Consider the following 17,682-nt stretch of genomic DNA (forward strand, 5'->3'; position numbering starts at 1 on the left):
AAGAGAATGTACATGCAAGTTACACACACCCAATAAGACGTGTCCTTTTTAGAGATGGAAGTGTCTTTAGATGTGCCTGTGTTGCGCATCCATGAGACTGATGCAAATTTAGGCATTGATAAGGACTTGCAAGTGTATTTTTACTTTTTTTTTTTAAACACACCACCTGTCAAAATTCATAACCAGCACCTCTGCTATACAGCCTGGACAGGCTCCCATAAAAAGGGAGAATACATGTGGAGCACACCAGCTAAAGTGCAAACCAGCACTAGGCTAGAGAGGATCTTCCAGTCACACTATAATGGGGTACCCCTGTAATACCCAATCAGGGAGGGTCTTGAGCCTCTATAGGGCAGCTAGTGCATAAAAATGCTTTTTTATTTTGGCCAAATAGCTATTGACCCTCCAGGTCAACAGAGGTTATTCATCAAATTGAAAAATGTGTGTTCTATATACTTGTATGTGTATATATTATATATATATACACACACACACACACACACACACACACACACACACACACACACACACACACACACACACACGATGAGAGAGAAAGAGAAAGAGAAAGAGAAAGAGAAAGAAAAAGAAAGAAAAAGAAAGAGAAAAAGAGAGAAAAAGAAAGAGAAAAAGAGAGAAAAAGAGAGAAAAAGAGAGAAAAAGAAAGAGAAAAAGAGAGAAAAAGAAAGAGAAAAAGAGAGAAAAAGAGAAAAAGAGAGAAAAAGAAAGAGAAAGAGAGAAAAAGAAAGAGAAAGAGAGAAAAAGAAAGAGAAAAAGAAAGAGAAAAAGAGAGAAAAAGAAAGAGAAAAAGAGAGAAAAAAGAAAGAGAAAAATAGAGAAAAAGAAAGAAAAAGAAAGAGAAAAATAGAGAAAAAGAAAGAAAAAGAAAGAGAAAAATAGAGAAAAAGAAAGAGAAAAAGAGAAAAATAGAGAAAAAGAGAAAAATAGAGAAAAAGAAAGAGAAAAAGAAAGAAAAAGAAAGAGAAAAAGAGAAAAAGAGAAAAAGAGAGAAAAAGAGAAAAATAGAGAAAAAGAAAGAGAAAAAGAAAGAGAAAAATAGAGAAAAAGAAAGAGAAAAAGAGAAAAAGAAAGAGAAAAAGAGAAAAAGAGAGAAAAAGAGAAAAAGAGAGAAAAAGAAAGAGAAAAAGAAAGAGAAAAAGAGAGAAAAAGAAAGAGAAAAAGAAAGAGAAAAAGAGAAAAAGAAAGAGAAAAAGAGAGATAAAGAAAGAGAAAAAGAGAGATAAAGAAAGAGAAAGAGAGAAAAAGAGAGAGAGAAAAAGAGAGAAAAAGAAAGAGAAAAAGAGAAAGAGACAGAAAAAGAAAGACATAGAGAAAGAAAGAGAGACCTGTGATGACTAGGTGGACTCTGATTGACATTATGGTGGGGTGGGGGGCTACACACTGTGTGTTCCTCAGTTGTAGAGGGACTAGCCTGTCTAGCTTGGCTCTGTTTCCGCTTTAGCTAGGGAACCCCACGCTCGCTGTCCTCCTGTTATAGTGGGAACCAAGCCCAGACTGTATAGCTCTGGAGCTGGTTATGGATGTGAGGCCATGTGTCTGGCTCTCTCTCTCTCTTTCTCTCTATTTTCTTTTAAATTTAATTAAAGACAGATACAGCCGTTATTACCATCAACTTCTTCCTTGGCCCATTCAAACAACTTTATGTTGCATTTTTGGACGAAACCATACACCAAAAATGTGGATGAGGACTGGGAGTATCATTACTCTGAAAGCATCTACACACTATATTTTATACAGACAAGAAATGCAACTTTACAGAGTAGGTTCTTTACATGCAAATCTAAATGAGGCCCTATGTAATCATCGGCTAAACATACCGTCGATTTCATCAGATTTTAGTTAGACAAAGCTATTGCCAGAGAGTACAAAAACGGACAAGGTCACACCAATATAGAACAATTGACTTCTATCCTGCCTAAAGAGAGAACTTGAGGACATGGGACTCGGGCAGACTTTTACTCAGAAATAAAACCCCCCACTCAGCAGAGCTTAACCTACTAGTTTAATTTTAAACCAGGAGATGACTGATCACCTTTAGATTGAATAACCACAAGCTAGTAACCAATCAGTGACCATTGTCCAGTTATATAACAGGTTTGTTTATGAAGCAGTCAAAATAATGCACTTGTAAGAAACTGTAGTAATTGTCATTACTGCAAAAAAGGACAATGTACAAAGTCTTACCCCAAAGCAACATATATTATGGTTAGTCAGAGCATGTGGTACCATCCCATTACCTGAAACAGCTTCCCTACAGCATCAAATAGTGTATCACAGCGTCAATACACTCGTTATACATTAATGTCCTGTCTTACACAAGATGTGCTCGACTACTGTAACTATTAACTTTATTCAATTATATAGTTGTCCTTAACGGTTTACACTGTATAAATTTCAAATGTTGTTAATATTTGTATAATTGCCTATATCAATAGCATGTTCTTATAGCAACAATACAGTAATCATTCATTGGAAAACTTGGGTATTACAGAGAATCACATAACCTCTCCCATAATAATATTAGGACATCCTGTGTAAAAGGACATGTGACTTCTAATATGCTTATAATTTACTGCCTGTTACCACATTCTCCAGGGAGAGAGCATTTAAACTAGCATGCCTTGTATGCGCTGCGTTCTCTCCGGGTCTAGCATGCCTTGCATGCGCTGCGTTCTCTCCGGGACTAGCATGCCTTGTATGCGCTGCGTTCTCTCCGGGACTAGCATGCCTTGTAGGCGCTATGCTCTCTCCGGGACTAGCATGCCTTGTAGGCGCTGCGTTCTCTCCGGGACTAGCATGCCTTGTATGCGCAATGCTCTCTCCGGGACTAGCAAGCCTTGTATGCGCTATGCTCTCTCCGGGACTAGCAAGCCTTGTATGCGCTGCGTTCTCTCCATGACTAGCATGCCTTGTAGGCGCTGCGTTCTCTCCGGGACTAGCATGCCTTGTATGTGCTATGTTCTCTCTGGGACTAGCATGCCTTGTATACGCTATGCTCTCTCCGGGACTAGCAAGCCTTGTATGCGCTATGCTCTCTCCGGGACTAGCATGCCTTGTATGCGCTATGCTCTCTCCGGGACTAGCATGCCTTGTATGCGCTGCGTTCTCTCCGGGACTAGCATGCCTTGTATGCGCTATGCTCTCTCTGGGACTAGCATGCCTTGTATGCGCTATGCTCTCTCTGGGACTAGCATGCCTTGTAGGCGCTATGCTCTCTCCGGGACTAGCATGCCTTGTAGGCGCTATGCTCTCTCCGGGACTAGCATGCCTTGTAGGCGCTATGCTCTCTCCGGGACTAGCATGCCTTGTAGGCGCTATGCTCTCTCCGGGACTAGCATGCCTTGTATGTGCTATGTTCTCTCCGGGACTAGCATGCCTTGTAGGCGCTATGCTCTCTCCGGGACTAGCATGCTTTGTATGCGCTGTAGCATGCCTTGTATTCGCTATATTCTCTCTGGGACTAGCATGCCTTGTATGCGCTATGTTCTCTCCGGGACTAGCATGCCTTGTATGCGCTATGTTCTCTCTGGGACTAGCATGCCTTGTATGCGCTATGTTCTCTCTGGGACTAGCATGCCTTGTATGCGCTGTAGCATGCCTTGTATTCGCTATATTCTCTCCGGGACTAGCATGCCTTGTATGCGCCATGTTCTCTCTGGGACTAGCATGTCTTGTATGCGCTATGTTCTCTCCGGGACTAGCATGCCTTGTATGCGCCATGTTCTCTCTGGGACTAGCATGCCTTGTATGCGCTATGCTCTCTCCGGGACTAGCATGCCTTGTATGCGCTATGCTCTCTCCGGGACTAGCATGCCTTGTATGCGCTGCGTTCTCTCCGGGACTAGCATGCCTTGTATGCGCTATGCTCTCTCTGGGACTAGCATGCCTTGTATGCGCTATGCTCTCTCTGGGACTAGCATGCCTTGTAGGCGCTATGCTCTCTCCGAGACTAGCATGCCTTGTAGGCGCTATGCTCTCTCCGGGACTAGCATGCCTTGTAGGCGCTATGCTCTCTCCGGGACTAGCATGCCTTGTATGTGCTATGTTCTCTCCGGGACTAGCATGCCTTGTAGGCGCTATGCTCTCTCCGGGACTAGCATGCTTTGTATGCGCTGTAGCATGCCTTGTATTCGCTATATTCTCTCCGGGACTAGCATGTCTTGTAGACGCCATGTTCTCTCCGGGACTAGCATGCCTTGTATGCGCCATGTTCTCTCCGGGACTAGCATGCTTTGTATGCGCTATGTTCTCTCTGGGACTAGCATGCCTTGTATGCGCTATGTTCTCTCCGGGACTAGCATGCCTTGTATGCGCTATGTTCTCTCTGGGACTAGCATGCCTTGTATGCGCTATGTTCTCTCTGGGACTAGCATGCCTTGTATGCGCTGTAGCATGCCTTGTATTCGCTATATTCTCTCCGGGACTAGCATGCCTTGTATGCACCATGTTCTCTCTGGGACTAGCATGCCTTGTATGCGCTATGTTCTCTCTGGGACTAGCATGCCTTGTATGCGCTATGTTCTCTCTGGGACTAGCATGCCTTGTATGCGCTATGTTCTCTCCCGGGTCAGCTTTCTCCAGACCGCACAGTGGCGGTCATACTTCAGTCCGATAGCTCAATCGGGGGGTGTCAGCATAGAGCATGTTCCCGTGACAAATACCTATATACCTCACAGCTTTCCGGTTGCGGAAACTGGGAGATGCATGCCCAGGAGAGAACCACTTTTTCTTTATTTTAGCCGATTTAACCAACATGGTGCTGTATACACTAATATTTGCAATTTTTTCACCATAAGATATTGAAAAATTTAGCAATAGTAATAACAAATAATCTTATTACCAGTTGGATATAGAGTCAAAAAAATAAAATAAAGAAGTGTAAAATTTCCATTTTAAATATACCATATATTCTCATTATTGTCAGACTTTAGGCCAGCAGTTATAAACCCAATTACGGACACCACACCACTTGTCTACAACTCAAGGGTGCTTGAGAATCTTTTGAGCGATGAGGGAACTAACAATATAGGGTTGTAGACTATGGATAGGCGGCATCTCGCGAAGGTGTAGGGAGACTATGGATAGGCGGCATCAGGGAGGTGTAGGAAGACTATGGATAGGCGGCATCAGGGAGGTGTAGGAAGACTATGGATAGGCGGCATCGGGAAGGTGTAGGGAGACTATGGATAGGCATCGGGGAGGTGTAGGAAGACTATGGATAGGCGGCATCGGGGAGGTGTAGGAAGACTATGGATAGGCGGCATCGGGAAGGTGTAGGGAGACTATGGATAGGCATCGGGGAGGTGTAGGAAGACTATGAATAGGCGGCATCGGGGAGGTGTAGGAAGACTATGGATAGGCGGTATCTCGGGAAAGGTGTAGGAAGACTATGGATAGGCGGCATCTCGGGAAAGGTGTAGGGAGACTATGGATAGGCGGCATCTCGGGAAAGGTGTAGGGAGACTATGGATAGGCGGCATCTCAGGAAAGGTGTAGGGAGACTATGGATAGGCGGCATCTCAGGAAAGGTGTAGGGAGACTATGGATAGGCGGCATCTCGGGAAGGTGTAGGGAGACTATGGATAGGCGGCATCTCTAGAAGGTGCAGGCAGACTATGGATAGGCGGCATCTCGGGAAGGTGTAGGCAGACTATGGATAGGCGGCATCTCGGGAAGGTGTAGGCAGACTATGGATAGGCGGCATCGGGAAGGTGTAGGGAGACTATGGATAGGCGGCATCTCGCGAAGGTGTAGGGAGACTATGGATAGGCGGCATCAGGGAGGTGTAGGAAGACTATGGATAGGCGGCATCAGGGAGGTGTAGGAAGACTATGGATAGGCGGCATCAGGGAGGTGTAGGAAGACTATGGATAGGCGGCATCGGGAAGGTGTAGGGAGACTATGGATAGGCGGCATCGGGGAGGTGTAGGGAGACTATGGATAGGCGGCATCGGGGAGGTGTAGGGAGACTATGGATAGGCGGCATCGGGGAGGTGTAGGAAGACTATGGATAGGAGGCATCGGGGAGGTGTAGGAAGACTATGGATAGGAGGCATCAGGGAGGTGTAGGAAGACTATGGATAGGAGGCATCAGGGAGGTGTAGGAAAACTATGGATAGGAGGCATCAGGGAGGTGTAGGAAGACTATGGATAGGCGGTATCGGGGAGGTGTAGGGAGACTATGGATAGGCGGCATCGGGGAGGTGTAGGGAGACTATGGATAGGCGGTATCGGGGAGGTGTAGGGAGACTATGGATAGGCGGCATCGGGGAGGTGTAGGGAGACTATGGATAGGCGGCATCGGGGAGGTGTAGTGAATAGGTAGCTTATCAATTTCAGTAGGCATTGTTAAATATTTCATAAATGCCGCATAGTTAAACATTCATTTACAATCGGTTCTCATGTGACGTGTCATTAATAAGCACATATGTGCATCTTGCTTGCCATTTTATATTCTGAACAAGACAGCAAAATGGCAGTAATATAATAGTTAAAGAGAACACTTATAATAGGGATGGGAAAGGTAATGTAGAATTAAGGAGCCATAGTGGTTGTGCATCCATTGACATCAATAGATAAAACCCTCCTAAGGTTAAAAACATCAGAAATTTCTAAAGCCCACTGGCTTTCTGGCATCTGGGAATGGGCCTGCTGACTTATGTTATTATTCTATATTTTATAAGTAAATAGCAACGATTGCTTGAATGGTTTCTTACACTATTCACCATTCAAAAATAAAACAACAACGAGTTATGGATTTATAATTAAAAATGTGCAGAAAATGGCAACTAATGTATCAATTTCAACCTGATTAATTCTAGTGTCTTTGCAGCTGTATAATAAATCACTATTCACATGCAGAAATCAATTCTGTTTTTGTATATTATGACACCTTAGCACTGACCCACAACTGTTTAATAACACTTTTGCGCTCACACTGTATTCAGTCAAGCAAACATACTGTAGCATAAAGCATATCCCGCTATAATGTTATACCCACATTTCTCCTACAGCAGCAGCCTGAAAGCCCCAGAGTTACAGTGTCGGATGAGAATTGCAGATTCTGATCGTACATTAACCTGGAGGTAGATGAGAAACCAAACCGGTTCAGCGGTTATGTCTCATCCTATCTGATGACAGAGTGAGATTCGGACATCAGCTGGGTATAGGAAATTCTGGTGCCCACAACGGAAACAGATTGCTGACCATAAGGTTGGCACGTTACTGCATCATGAACATTTAATGCTGCTTGTGAGGCCGCATAATGGCATTTGATACCCAACATTAAATCACCCGACGGCTAAAGAGGAGAAATTCAGCAGAACTCTAGTAGTGTAAAAGAAAGATGGCCCTTAATTGTGCTTTGGGTATAGGAATAAAATGTGAAAACGGTTTATTTCTGTTTATTAGCAAATAGTGAGGCGCACAGGGTCATTTTGCAACGCATCCTAACAAAGTCTGCGTGGATTGTTTCTGTGGGCAGATGTTAACAGCCATTGATATTAATTACAATGGAGACCTTTCAATGAGCCACATGGATCTGCCTCAACCTAAAAATGCAAAAATCAAAATGCATTGTCTAGCCACTTCCACCATCATGTGCATTGACACAGCCACTCGTAAGCCTTGCCACAGCCACTCGCAAGCCTAGCCACAGCCACTCGCAAGCCTAGCCACAGCCACTCGCAAGCCTAGCCACAGCCACTCGCAAGCCTAGCCACAGCCACTCGCAAGCCTAGCCACAGCCACTCGCAAGCCTAGCCACAGCCACTCGCAAGCCTAGCCACAGCCACTCGCAAGCCTAGCCACAGCCACTCGCAAGCCTAGCCACAGCCACTCGCAAGCCTAGCCACAGCCACTCGCAAGCCTAGCCACAGCCACTCGCAAGCCTAGCCACAGCCACTCGCAAGCCTAGCCACAGCCACTCGCAAGCCTAGCCACAGCCACTCGCAAGCCTAGCCACAGCCACTCGCAAGCCTAGCCACAGCCACTCGCAAGCCTAGCCACAGCCACTCGCAAGCCTAGCCACAGCCACTCGTAAGCCTAGCTACAGCCACTCGTAAGCCTAGCCACAGCCACTCATATGCCACAGCCACTCAAAGAGGCAGAATGTGTCATCAAGATACGCCCACCACTACAACGTATTCCTCCTCTGTGCATATACAGAGGGCAGGTATGAAAATTAGGCACGTCTCTAACTTTGCCCCAGTTTTCATAAATACCCCCTTCCCGAATAAGAGCAACTCTACACAAAACGGACGTATTCAGCAGTGCCTTAAACACCCAAGGATATGCTCTTATACAAATACTCAACAGGCAGAGTTAGTGGGCAGTAATATACCAGTTTCTTAATTTAAATCATTGAAATGCTACCGCTACCTGTGGGCTGTGACAGACGGCACATTCACAGTTTGGGGCCTTTTATCCCTTTTCATTTCCTTGTACTAGAAGCCAAATCTCCCTCCCTCGGAGCCCCCGTCCATCACTCTCCGCTTGCATAGGAGCCTGGGAGCAGCCAATGAAATTCAAGCAAGTGGAGAGGTATTTATAGCCTCAATATTTTCAGAAAGGAGGCAGGGCTGACTGCCAAAGGTTCTAACAGATACACCCCATACATCAACCCCCGTGCAAGGCACAGAAGAAATAATAGCTTGCTGCTGCTACCCATAAAACCTCCTTTTCAATGGACTGCTGAGAATAAAACCGCACAAAGCAGAAGACAGGCACTTCATTACTGCCAGTCAAGCATGCTCGCTGACATCACAGCACACTGCGCAAAACACATCCAGCTGCAAGTGCACCAAATTATTGCACTTTATCTTTACAATAATTGATCTGGAGAAGATGGAGACACATGAAACACCTATCCCACTGTCCCAATTAGGTTTTAATCACCATCAATCACCACACAACCCTATCTCAAGTTGCAAGCTGACAGATACTTACAAAGCAATACACACGGCTGATCTGTTCTTGTGGATAGATTCACATGCGCATCAAAGGATCTGTGATCTGAGTGATGGATGCATGTGGATGAACTCTTATATTGGAGATTGGCCTTTGGGACCCTGGTGTGTGGTGTTGTCCAACTGTCAGCATATAATAAATATAGATCTTGAATGGGGACTAATGCAATTGTGCATATCCTCAGGTTAGATCAAGGACCCCAATACAAGTCAATGCTGCCTGTTACCTGGGTACAGGGACTCTGTGATTACCATCACTGAGCTGGGTCCTGGTGTTCTGTCCTGGTGGTGGTAATCTGTGTGACATTTGATTCTTGTATGTGGGGGGACCAGGAAGAATCATGGTAAAATTATTATTATAATAAATATCATTGCACATAGGGTAACAAGCATAAGACCTGCCTGCAATACACAAATATAGAGCTACAATTACAATTATTCTGGATGAATGGTTAACACATTCTATGGTCAGTGTAACTTGGAACATAGTAGACTTTGTTCCAAGTTACACTGACCACAGAATGTGTTAACCATTGAAACATTAAGTGACATCTTGAATGTCACGTTTCAAGCGCCCAAGAGCAAGTGTAGCCGTACATGGGCTTATTTGCAGGAAAGGTTTCCGTGTCCAGTTGAGATGACAGTTTTGATGACGGAGAAACAGGAAGATCCAAGGTTGCCAAGGTCACAAGGAGCCAGGGGTTCCGAGCAGAATTCTAAGTGTCAGTGAAGATTCTATCAGCCACTATGTTAAACAGTTAGTTTACCCATCATTGTGGTCAGACCAGACGACTCATGTGGGGATGAGGCTGTGAACAGGACGAGAAGAGGAAGCCACTTCCTCCAATCCAGACAAGGCTGGCAGCAAGCAAAATATAAGCAGATGTCTTACAGAGTGCCAATACTCGGCGACGGATGCCGGAGCCACAAAAAGAGCAGAGCTGGATTGGTACTCCCCAAAAGGCAAATGGGACAACACATTGTACGCCGCTTGTGGAATTTCAGATACGCCATACCCCACTTAGCCGTCACCAACTTCATTATATTCGCAATCCCAGAACGCACACACACAAGAACACAAAATGTCAACAGTCTCTAGAGACCTACGGAAAACAATTCTGGCAAATCATGAAAGCTGGTCTTCCAAAACCACTTTAAAAAAGGACATTAAATGATAAACGGCACTGCTGGTTATAAACTGTGACTTAAATATCTCTTTACTTGCAAAGGTTACACATAAGAAAGACAGATCATTACCATGCACAAAACAAAAAGCAGCGTTATACAGGAGTTTGCTGTAGCATTTTATTTCCAGCCAATCGAAAAGGAGGATTCGCAAAAGAAAAAAAAACATTTGCTTTGTTAGGGTCAGAGATTTGCAGAGGGAGAGAAGCAGTTACGGGTCTCCAAGGACTGGAAGAATGTTACTTTTGCTTAAATTGTGTGTTTTTTCCATTCAGCCCTGCAGACTCCTCCATTAGTAATCGCACAGAGCTGAGTTAGGAATGCGAGAACTTAACTCTTAAGCTGCACTGTGGCTTTTGTAATAAAATAGATCTCAGGCAGTAAAAGGGTTACCATCACATCTACTGGCTCCTCTCTCGTCCCCTGTTCTCCGTAAACTCTTAATAGCAATGTCCACTATACCAGTATGGTCGATTGCTGCCCAATCTAGCCAAAGTATAAAACACCCTTCAGCATCACATACCAATGCCCAGTTCTCACCGTGAGGGCTGCCGAATTTCTGGGTGCTTCCACCTCAGTGCACTGGCAGCTTTGCATCTCTAAATCATGTATAGTTGTCAAGCAAACAATGGAAAAACTTAGAAATGCATGCATCTGTCAGTCTGTACAGCAAACACAGACAAGGCTGCACCAGTGAACACATATCTACCGTTACAGACCATTCACCACTGATTACATGTGCAGGAAGCTGTACAGAACAAGCTTATTTCATACCAGAGCCCATGCTGCAGAATCCTGGGTGTCCGGTCAGATGCGCAGTGCAAGCACCACATCCTGCTGGCTGTGGATGGAGCGGTGTGGCTGCTTTATCTCCACTGCCCTCCCTGCGTTTGTCCAGCGCACAGATGTTCCCCTTTCCTGCAGACCAGCGGCACTGCCGCCTCTCAGCTGAACACAACAGTGACAGCAGCCAAAAGGGGGGTGGAGCAGTCCATGACAGCCCAAAGAAGGGGAGTGAGCAACAGGAATAGGACAGGAAGGAACCGACATAAACAGTTCAAATGGTGTGAGATGATGGGATCAGGATCAGCGATTTAATACTCAGACCAACCCCTACAGCAAGGATGTGGGGTGTGAATTAAAATCTATTTACAGTGACAATTATTTATGATGCTTAATAAGGGAAAATCAATAGTAGCCCCCAAAAAAAGACTAAGATCGATAGTTCTGAGAAAGTGACCTTTAGTACAGAAATATGCAGAATTGCCACTTGTTTTCTGCACCATGCAAGTGCCCCTGGCTGCAGAATGGGGTTAGGCTACTCTGACACTGCCCTCCAATTACAAAATATGGCATTCTACAATTGCTGCTACTGATCTGCGCGCCAGAAGAGGGCTGTGCCCTGACCCCAAATAAGTGGCACTCAGCTCACGCCCGTAGCTGTAACCAAGCGGTGCACGGAGCTCAGTCTGCAGAGTGTAATGCTCTGTAAATGGGGGGGGGGGATAAGTATACAGAAGCCACAGCCGTGATAAACTGGATCCCCCGCACTCTGCAGCCCTAACATGCACCCACAGAGAGGGAGGGGGTCAGGGAGGGCAGCATCTTCGCAGCAGAGACTCACACAGTTGAGGATGCAGTTGCCATGGTGATGAATAAAGTTGCCATGGTTACAGTAGGAGGAGTGAATGAGGAGGAAGAATAGACATGAAGGAGTACCCAATGCCATGGAAACACAAGGATCGTGTGTGTGTGTGTGTGTGTGTGTGTGTGTGTGTGTGTGTGTGTGGTGTATATATATATATATATATATATATATATATATATATATATATATATATATATATATATATATATATCTATATCGTACATACACATGTCCTAAAGTTGTTTAAATTACTTGCAAGTGTGTGCGTGTATGTGAAGAGGAAATGAAAAATACCACAGCACACGGCTGTTTGTCAGCAAGAAAATAAATTAAAACTGCTTCCTATTTATGAATAAATAGAAGTCTCATTTACACACAGTTTGAAATGTTTTTAAACGGAGAGCAAACTTATAAGGAGGTACTCCCACGTATACATAAGAATACATGACCCAATAGGGGTACTCTCATCGATTAGGGTTAGTCCCACCCTACTAGTATTTCATTTTTTAATGGAGAACATATAAATTGAACATGCAAAGAGGGTACTTCCACTCAGAACTGGTGCATACACATGAACAATAAACGCAGGTGTAAATTATATATATATTTATTTTACACACTTCCATTACGCATACATACAGCATAAACAGAATTTTATATAGGATTAATCTGACTTTGCCAGTCTCAAGAATATACATAATCACGCACACATTAAGTGGGTCTACAACCCCAAACTACGACCCCTCAGAAGTTCGGAAAGCGCATTTTATTCAGTTCACTAATTCTTTCCTTTCCAAGCGTAACATCGTAGACTTGACATCCTACCTAATAACTTGTCAGGAACATCCCTGCTATAACGGTTCTACTATACAAAAGCCCTAATTTGAATCAATAAACCTAATGGACCTGTATGGATGTCATTTGTGGCACCTGTATGAGTCACAAGAGCCCACCCACTCCCTTACATAACACTCTGCAGCAACATGTATACAAGTTACACAGCGAGAGCCGGATCAGCCTAACCTCCCCCCTACATGTCAATTACTTGTGCTAAGAAACCTATCACTGCAAAACAAAACATAAAAAAAAAAGTAGTCCAATTACAGTAGTACAAATGTTAATCCTTGAGCAGACTCCCTATCCTTAATCTATTCCTCTACTGTTGTAGTTCACACCACATCCACTGGGGGCATTCCATATGTGTAACACTGGTTCTTACTGCACAGAAGTGTTCTAATCTAAAGTACACCTGTTACCTCCTAGGCTGAACCAATATACAGACTATCAATTAAGATTGTGCCTCATACCTCTGAGCTCACAACAACACACATCATCTTCCCCCTACTTGTAGCCATTATCTAGAAAAGAGTTTGAGACCTGACTCTGTGCTCTCATTCTGTACACTTTTAACTAGCCTCCCTCCAGCACACTCTCTGATTGTGAGCTCTGTCTATTTTCTCATGTCTGCAAAGGAATAATTTCCCCCAGGAGACAGGATGAAAACTATTAAAGGGCAACTGGTTCTAAAGTCAAACCCCTGCATCATTAGCTGGCCTTAAATTGATAACGTAACACAAAAGCCTTCTGGGAAACCGAGTGAAAGGGTAGGGAAGATGAAGGCAGATAATGGGACAAGAGTGCGGAGCACAGTGCGTGCATCTGAGGGGGGTTGGCAGAGGGAGGGGAAGGTTGGAGATATGACAGAGAGGGGGCAGAGTAGTGGAGGGGGAGCAGCAGAGAGATGTGGAGGGGGAGCAGCAGAGAGATGTGGAGGGGAACAGCAGAGAGATGTGGAGGGGAACAGCAGAGAGATGTGGAGGGGGAGCAGCAGAGAGATGTGGAGGGGGAGCAGCAGAGAGATGTGGAGGGGGAGCAGCAGAGAGATGTGGAGGGGGAGCAGCAGAGAGATGTGGAGGGGGAGCAGCAGAGAGATGTGGAGGGGGAGCAGCAGAGAGATGTGGAGGGGGAGCAGCAGAGAGATGTGGAGGGGCTGAGTGGGGGCAGTAGAGTGTGGTTTTCCTCCATATGCTCCAGGGTCCTCTCACTGTACCAGAACATACTGATTACTAGCTTCACATTAAACTGCCTCTAGTGTGTGTTTGTCTGCCTGCGGTAGAGAAATTATATTGGACGCTCATCTGGGGCAGAGAGTGATTGACTGAAACAGTTTCTGTTTGTAAAGCACTACATATAATATGTGGGTACTATGCAAACAACAAAGGAAGGGCATAGGAGGGGGTAGCAGGGAGAGAGGACATATCAATGGGGGGGAGCAGAGATGATAAAGGAGAAGGGGGGTACTGAGCACAAATGCGTGGTTTGTATCAGAGAGGACATAAGTGTTGGGGGTTACAGGGAGAGGGAGAAGTGATAAGAAGGCAGGAGGGGGGTTATAGACTGTGAAAATCACTGACAGGGGACTACAGATTACAACTGAGGATGAAACAAAGGGAGAACGATGAGAGGGAGACTGCATAAGAAGGAAGCATAAAACCAAATCTGGATAGTAAGAGGGAGGTCAGCTGCAGAGGAATAGAGGTCAGGAATACACCGTACCGTGCAGACAGGCGACGTAGCAGCAGCCATAGGAAGTAACAGCTGCATTGACAACTGCTGAGAAAGGTGTCTATCCCAACCATAGTGTCTCCATGTGAGCTGGTGACTGCCGTGTGCTCCGCAGGCTCTTCCTGTTCTGCAGCCCTACCCCTGCTATGCTCTCCCTTCCTGATTGCTGTCACACTGCCACCAGCTGAGACCTGCACCTCCTAGCAAAAGCTGCACCAGGAGGGAGGGTGGAGAGATCACCTGCCTAAAATACAGCATACAATCACTCACATTGTACGCAGGTGTAGACACCTGTAGAGACACAGGTTACCTTAGCCTACATAGGCTCTGCCTTATTCCTGGCAGAACACACAGAGACACAGTGCAGATAGTGCAGGGCTAATGAACTGTAAAGATCTTGCTGTGCAATCGGCAAACTCAAGGAATGACAATTACCGCACTGAGCTCAAGGCAATATCCAGAGATACTGGGCTGCCAGACATTGATGTACAAGGGATGTGTCACGGCCGCTCCAGGCCTGGACAGCTCATTACACAACGTGACACTCAGCTGCCTGCACGTGGACACAGCTCCCAGCCATCACAATGATACAACTCTTCCAAAGCTTTGTGCTGGAACAAAAGTGGCAGTGTGTTCATGTACTTCCCTATGTGTCATGCCTCACAGTCACATAGACTTATCCTTGACACCAGCTCTGGAAAGGCTGAGCTTTCTTACAGGACCTCCGCGCTGATCATCGGGATGGCCACCTACACGCTATAAACAGGACCGATGGCAAGACTATTCTGGCCAGGCAACCTGTGGCCCTCCAGCTCTCGTGACCACTAAATGTATTTAGCAGACTGAAAGATATATATGAAATAAGGGTGTACTGGTTGCCAACTGTCCCAAATTTCCAGGGATCCTACCAGCTTTGAAGATTTGTCCCTACAAATGTCCCTCTTTTTAGGATAGACAAGCTGCACAATATAATGCTGTTATGTATACGTGTTTAATAGCTAACCTTCAGAAGTTCATGTTAAATGAAAATGAATAATTACAATGCAAAACAAGCACAACTTTCACATTCAGTAAACAAGGTATGATGGAGATTACAGTGGCCTGTGGTCCGCAGAGACAGTATGGGAGACAGTAACCAATGTGGATGTTATGCATACTTGCCAACTCTCCCGGAATGTCCGGGAGACTCCCGCATTTCGCGTGAGTCTCTCGGACGAGTGTGGCAATCTCCCTGATCTGCCCACTTCCTAGAGTGGGCAGAATTCTGTTCAAACGCTGCAATTCACCGGGAATCGCGGCGCTGTAAAATGACGCGTTTTGTGTCATTACATCACGGGGCGGGGCCAAAATGGTACGATTTCGGAGCCCCGCCTCCTGCACGCCCATCTTCCCCCGGCAGCTCCCGGAAGCCAAATCTAAAACGTTGGCAAGTATGATGTTATGGGCTGAACAGCAAAGCGGACTCTCTAAACATATTTGGCAAGTATGGTGTGTAATTGGGGGAAAGACATAACATGCACTGTGCATTAGACTTTCAGCAGAGTGCAATACCTGGCACCGGGCAATTGAGTTATTGGACATTGATATATGTGAATACAGTTTCAAATAACTAATAATGGCACAGCATGGACATTTCTATATTGATGTGACAAAATACGGAGATCAATTTATATTTTAGCCTCTGCATCATCATCATCTGTTTCTATAGCGCCACTAATTCCACAGCGCTGTACAGAGAACTCACTCACATCAGTCCCTGCCCCATTGGAGCTTACAGTCTAAATTCCCTAACACACATACACACAGACAGAGACACACAGACTAGGGTCAAGTTGATAGCAGCCAATTCACCTACCAGTATGTTTTTGGAGTGTGGGAGGAAACCGGAGCACCCGGAGGAAACCGGAGCAAACAAGGGGAGAACATACAAGCGCCACACAGATAAGGCCATGGTCGGGAATCGAACTCATGACCTCAGCGCTGTGAGGCAGCAGTGCTAACCACTAGGCTACCACACTGCATTGTATCTAAGACTTTGTACACCCTTCTGATATTCTCTCTAATAGGGAGCACTCTGGAAATGTAAGTTAAAAGCGGAATCTAATGTGAATGCTACCCTGAAAGCTGCATTGAAAATCTGTTAATAAAAATCCACTGTACATTGTTGCACTGAAGAATTCCAACTACCCCTTATTTTCCTGGTTTGCCATTTACTATCACAAATAAAGCTCATTGCCTTTATCGACTAATAAAACTATAAGCTGTGAGAAGTGTACAAGCCCCAGCACGCCCATCCAGACCAGCTGACGAGACGAGAACGTAGATAGTGGTCCCTCTGTTTGTACCAATTTCTTAACGTGTATGAGGTAAATAATGGCTATGATAACTATAATATGTGTGCGCATGCATATTGTTTTATTACTGTTTGTTCCCAATTGTACAGCGCTACAGAATCTGCTGGCGCTATATAAACTGATGATGATGAAATAAATATACATACATTAATTGCAAGACACCCTCCTATAAATATCATCCATGGCTGTTACCCGCTCCCATCCGAAATCATGCTCTTAGTGCCAATTATTAATGTTTGTAAAAACATGTAAACAGCGTGGACATTAATCTATTGCTTTCAATGATCTGACAGCTATGTCTCTAAGTGACGGGAGCAGCGGCGCTTCGGCTTGTGTTCAATTGTGATTAGCGTGACAAAAATACAGGTAGCTCACTGACCTGGCCCAAGGCAGACCATTATGGAAGCAGCCCTGGGGAAAGGGCAACGCAGGTACTCCCAGCCAGCCACTGATTCCCTAAATACTACCAATTTCATTCTTGATGTACCAAGAAACATTGAAGTCAATGCAATACTCCATCAGGTGCCGTGAGATATAATATCTCTCTGGATACAACAGTGTGCAATGCAGAAAACACAGAGGAGCTGTGTCATATGCTGGAAGTATGAAAAGAAACTTTATCTGATCATATAAATACGTGGCTAAAAAGCACAGAAGGAAGCCATAAGCTGAAGCCATGTATTAAGCAAAAGTGGTACAAAAGCAATAAATTGATGTAGGACAATGACCCCCTTCCACTATATTGCTACAATTATAGCCTAGCTCTCCCCTCCCTATGTACTAACCAATCTCAGGGGCACATCATCACGGTCACCATTCCTCCATTGGACTCAGGAGAATCAGTGTTATCCCATTTCCGAGCTGTAATGTGTCTGTGCAGAATAAGCTTTGAACGATTGTTATGAGTAAATATTAACAGACAATGGAATCTGGAGAGCAATGA

The 17,682-nt window shown here is 45.0% G+C and overlaps 1 protein-coding gene across 7 annotated transcripts in view; it reads right to left on the minus strand.

Annotated features, from left to right (window-relative positions):
* IQSEC2 (IQ motif and Sec7 domain ArfGEF 2) overlaps positions 1 to 17,682 on the minus strand; it is a 128,451-nt gene that overhangs the window by 29,427 nt on the left and 81,342 nt on the right. Inside the window, exon 1 of one of the 7 annotated variants that reach the window (XM_075185034.1) lies at positions 14,377 to 14,491. The exons of 5 other annotated variants lie outside the window; for them this stretch is intronic. In XM_075185034.1, the coding sequence (XP_075041135.1) occupies positions 14,377 to 14,459 (83 nt within the window). In that variant the 5' untranslated portion in view covers positions 14,460 to 14,491. Of the gene's footprint in view, positions 1 to 10,946; positions 11,126 to 14,376; positions 14,492 to 17,682 lie in introns of those variants that run through there. One more of the 7 variants, XM_075185035.1, reaches the window with a different exon arrangement.

Source organism: Mixophyes fleayi, chromosome 9, assembly GCF_038048845.1.
Source record: "Mixophyes fleayi isolate aMixFle1 chromosome 9, aMixFle1.hap1, whole genome shotgun sequence".
Taxonomy (NCBI): Eukaryota; Metazoa; Chordata; class Amphibia; order Anura; family Limnodynastidae; genus Mixophyes; species Mixophyes fleayi.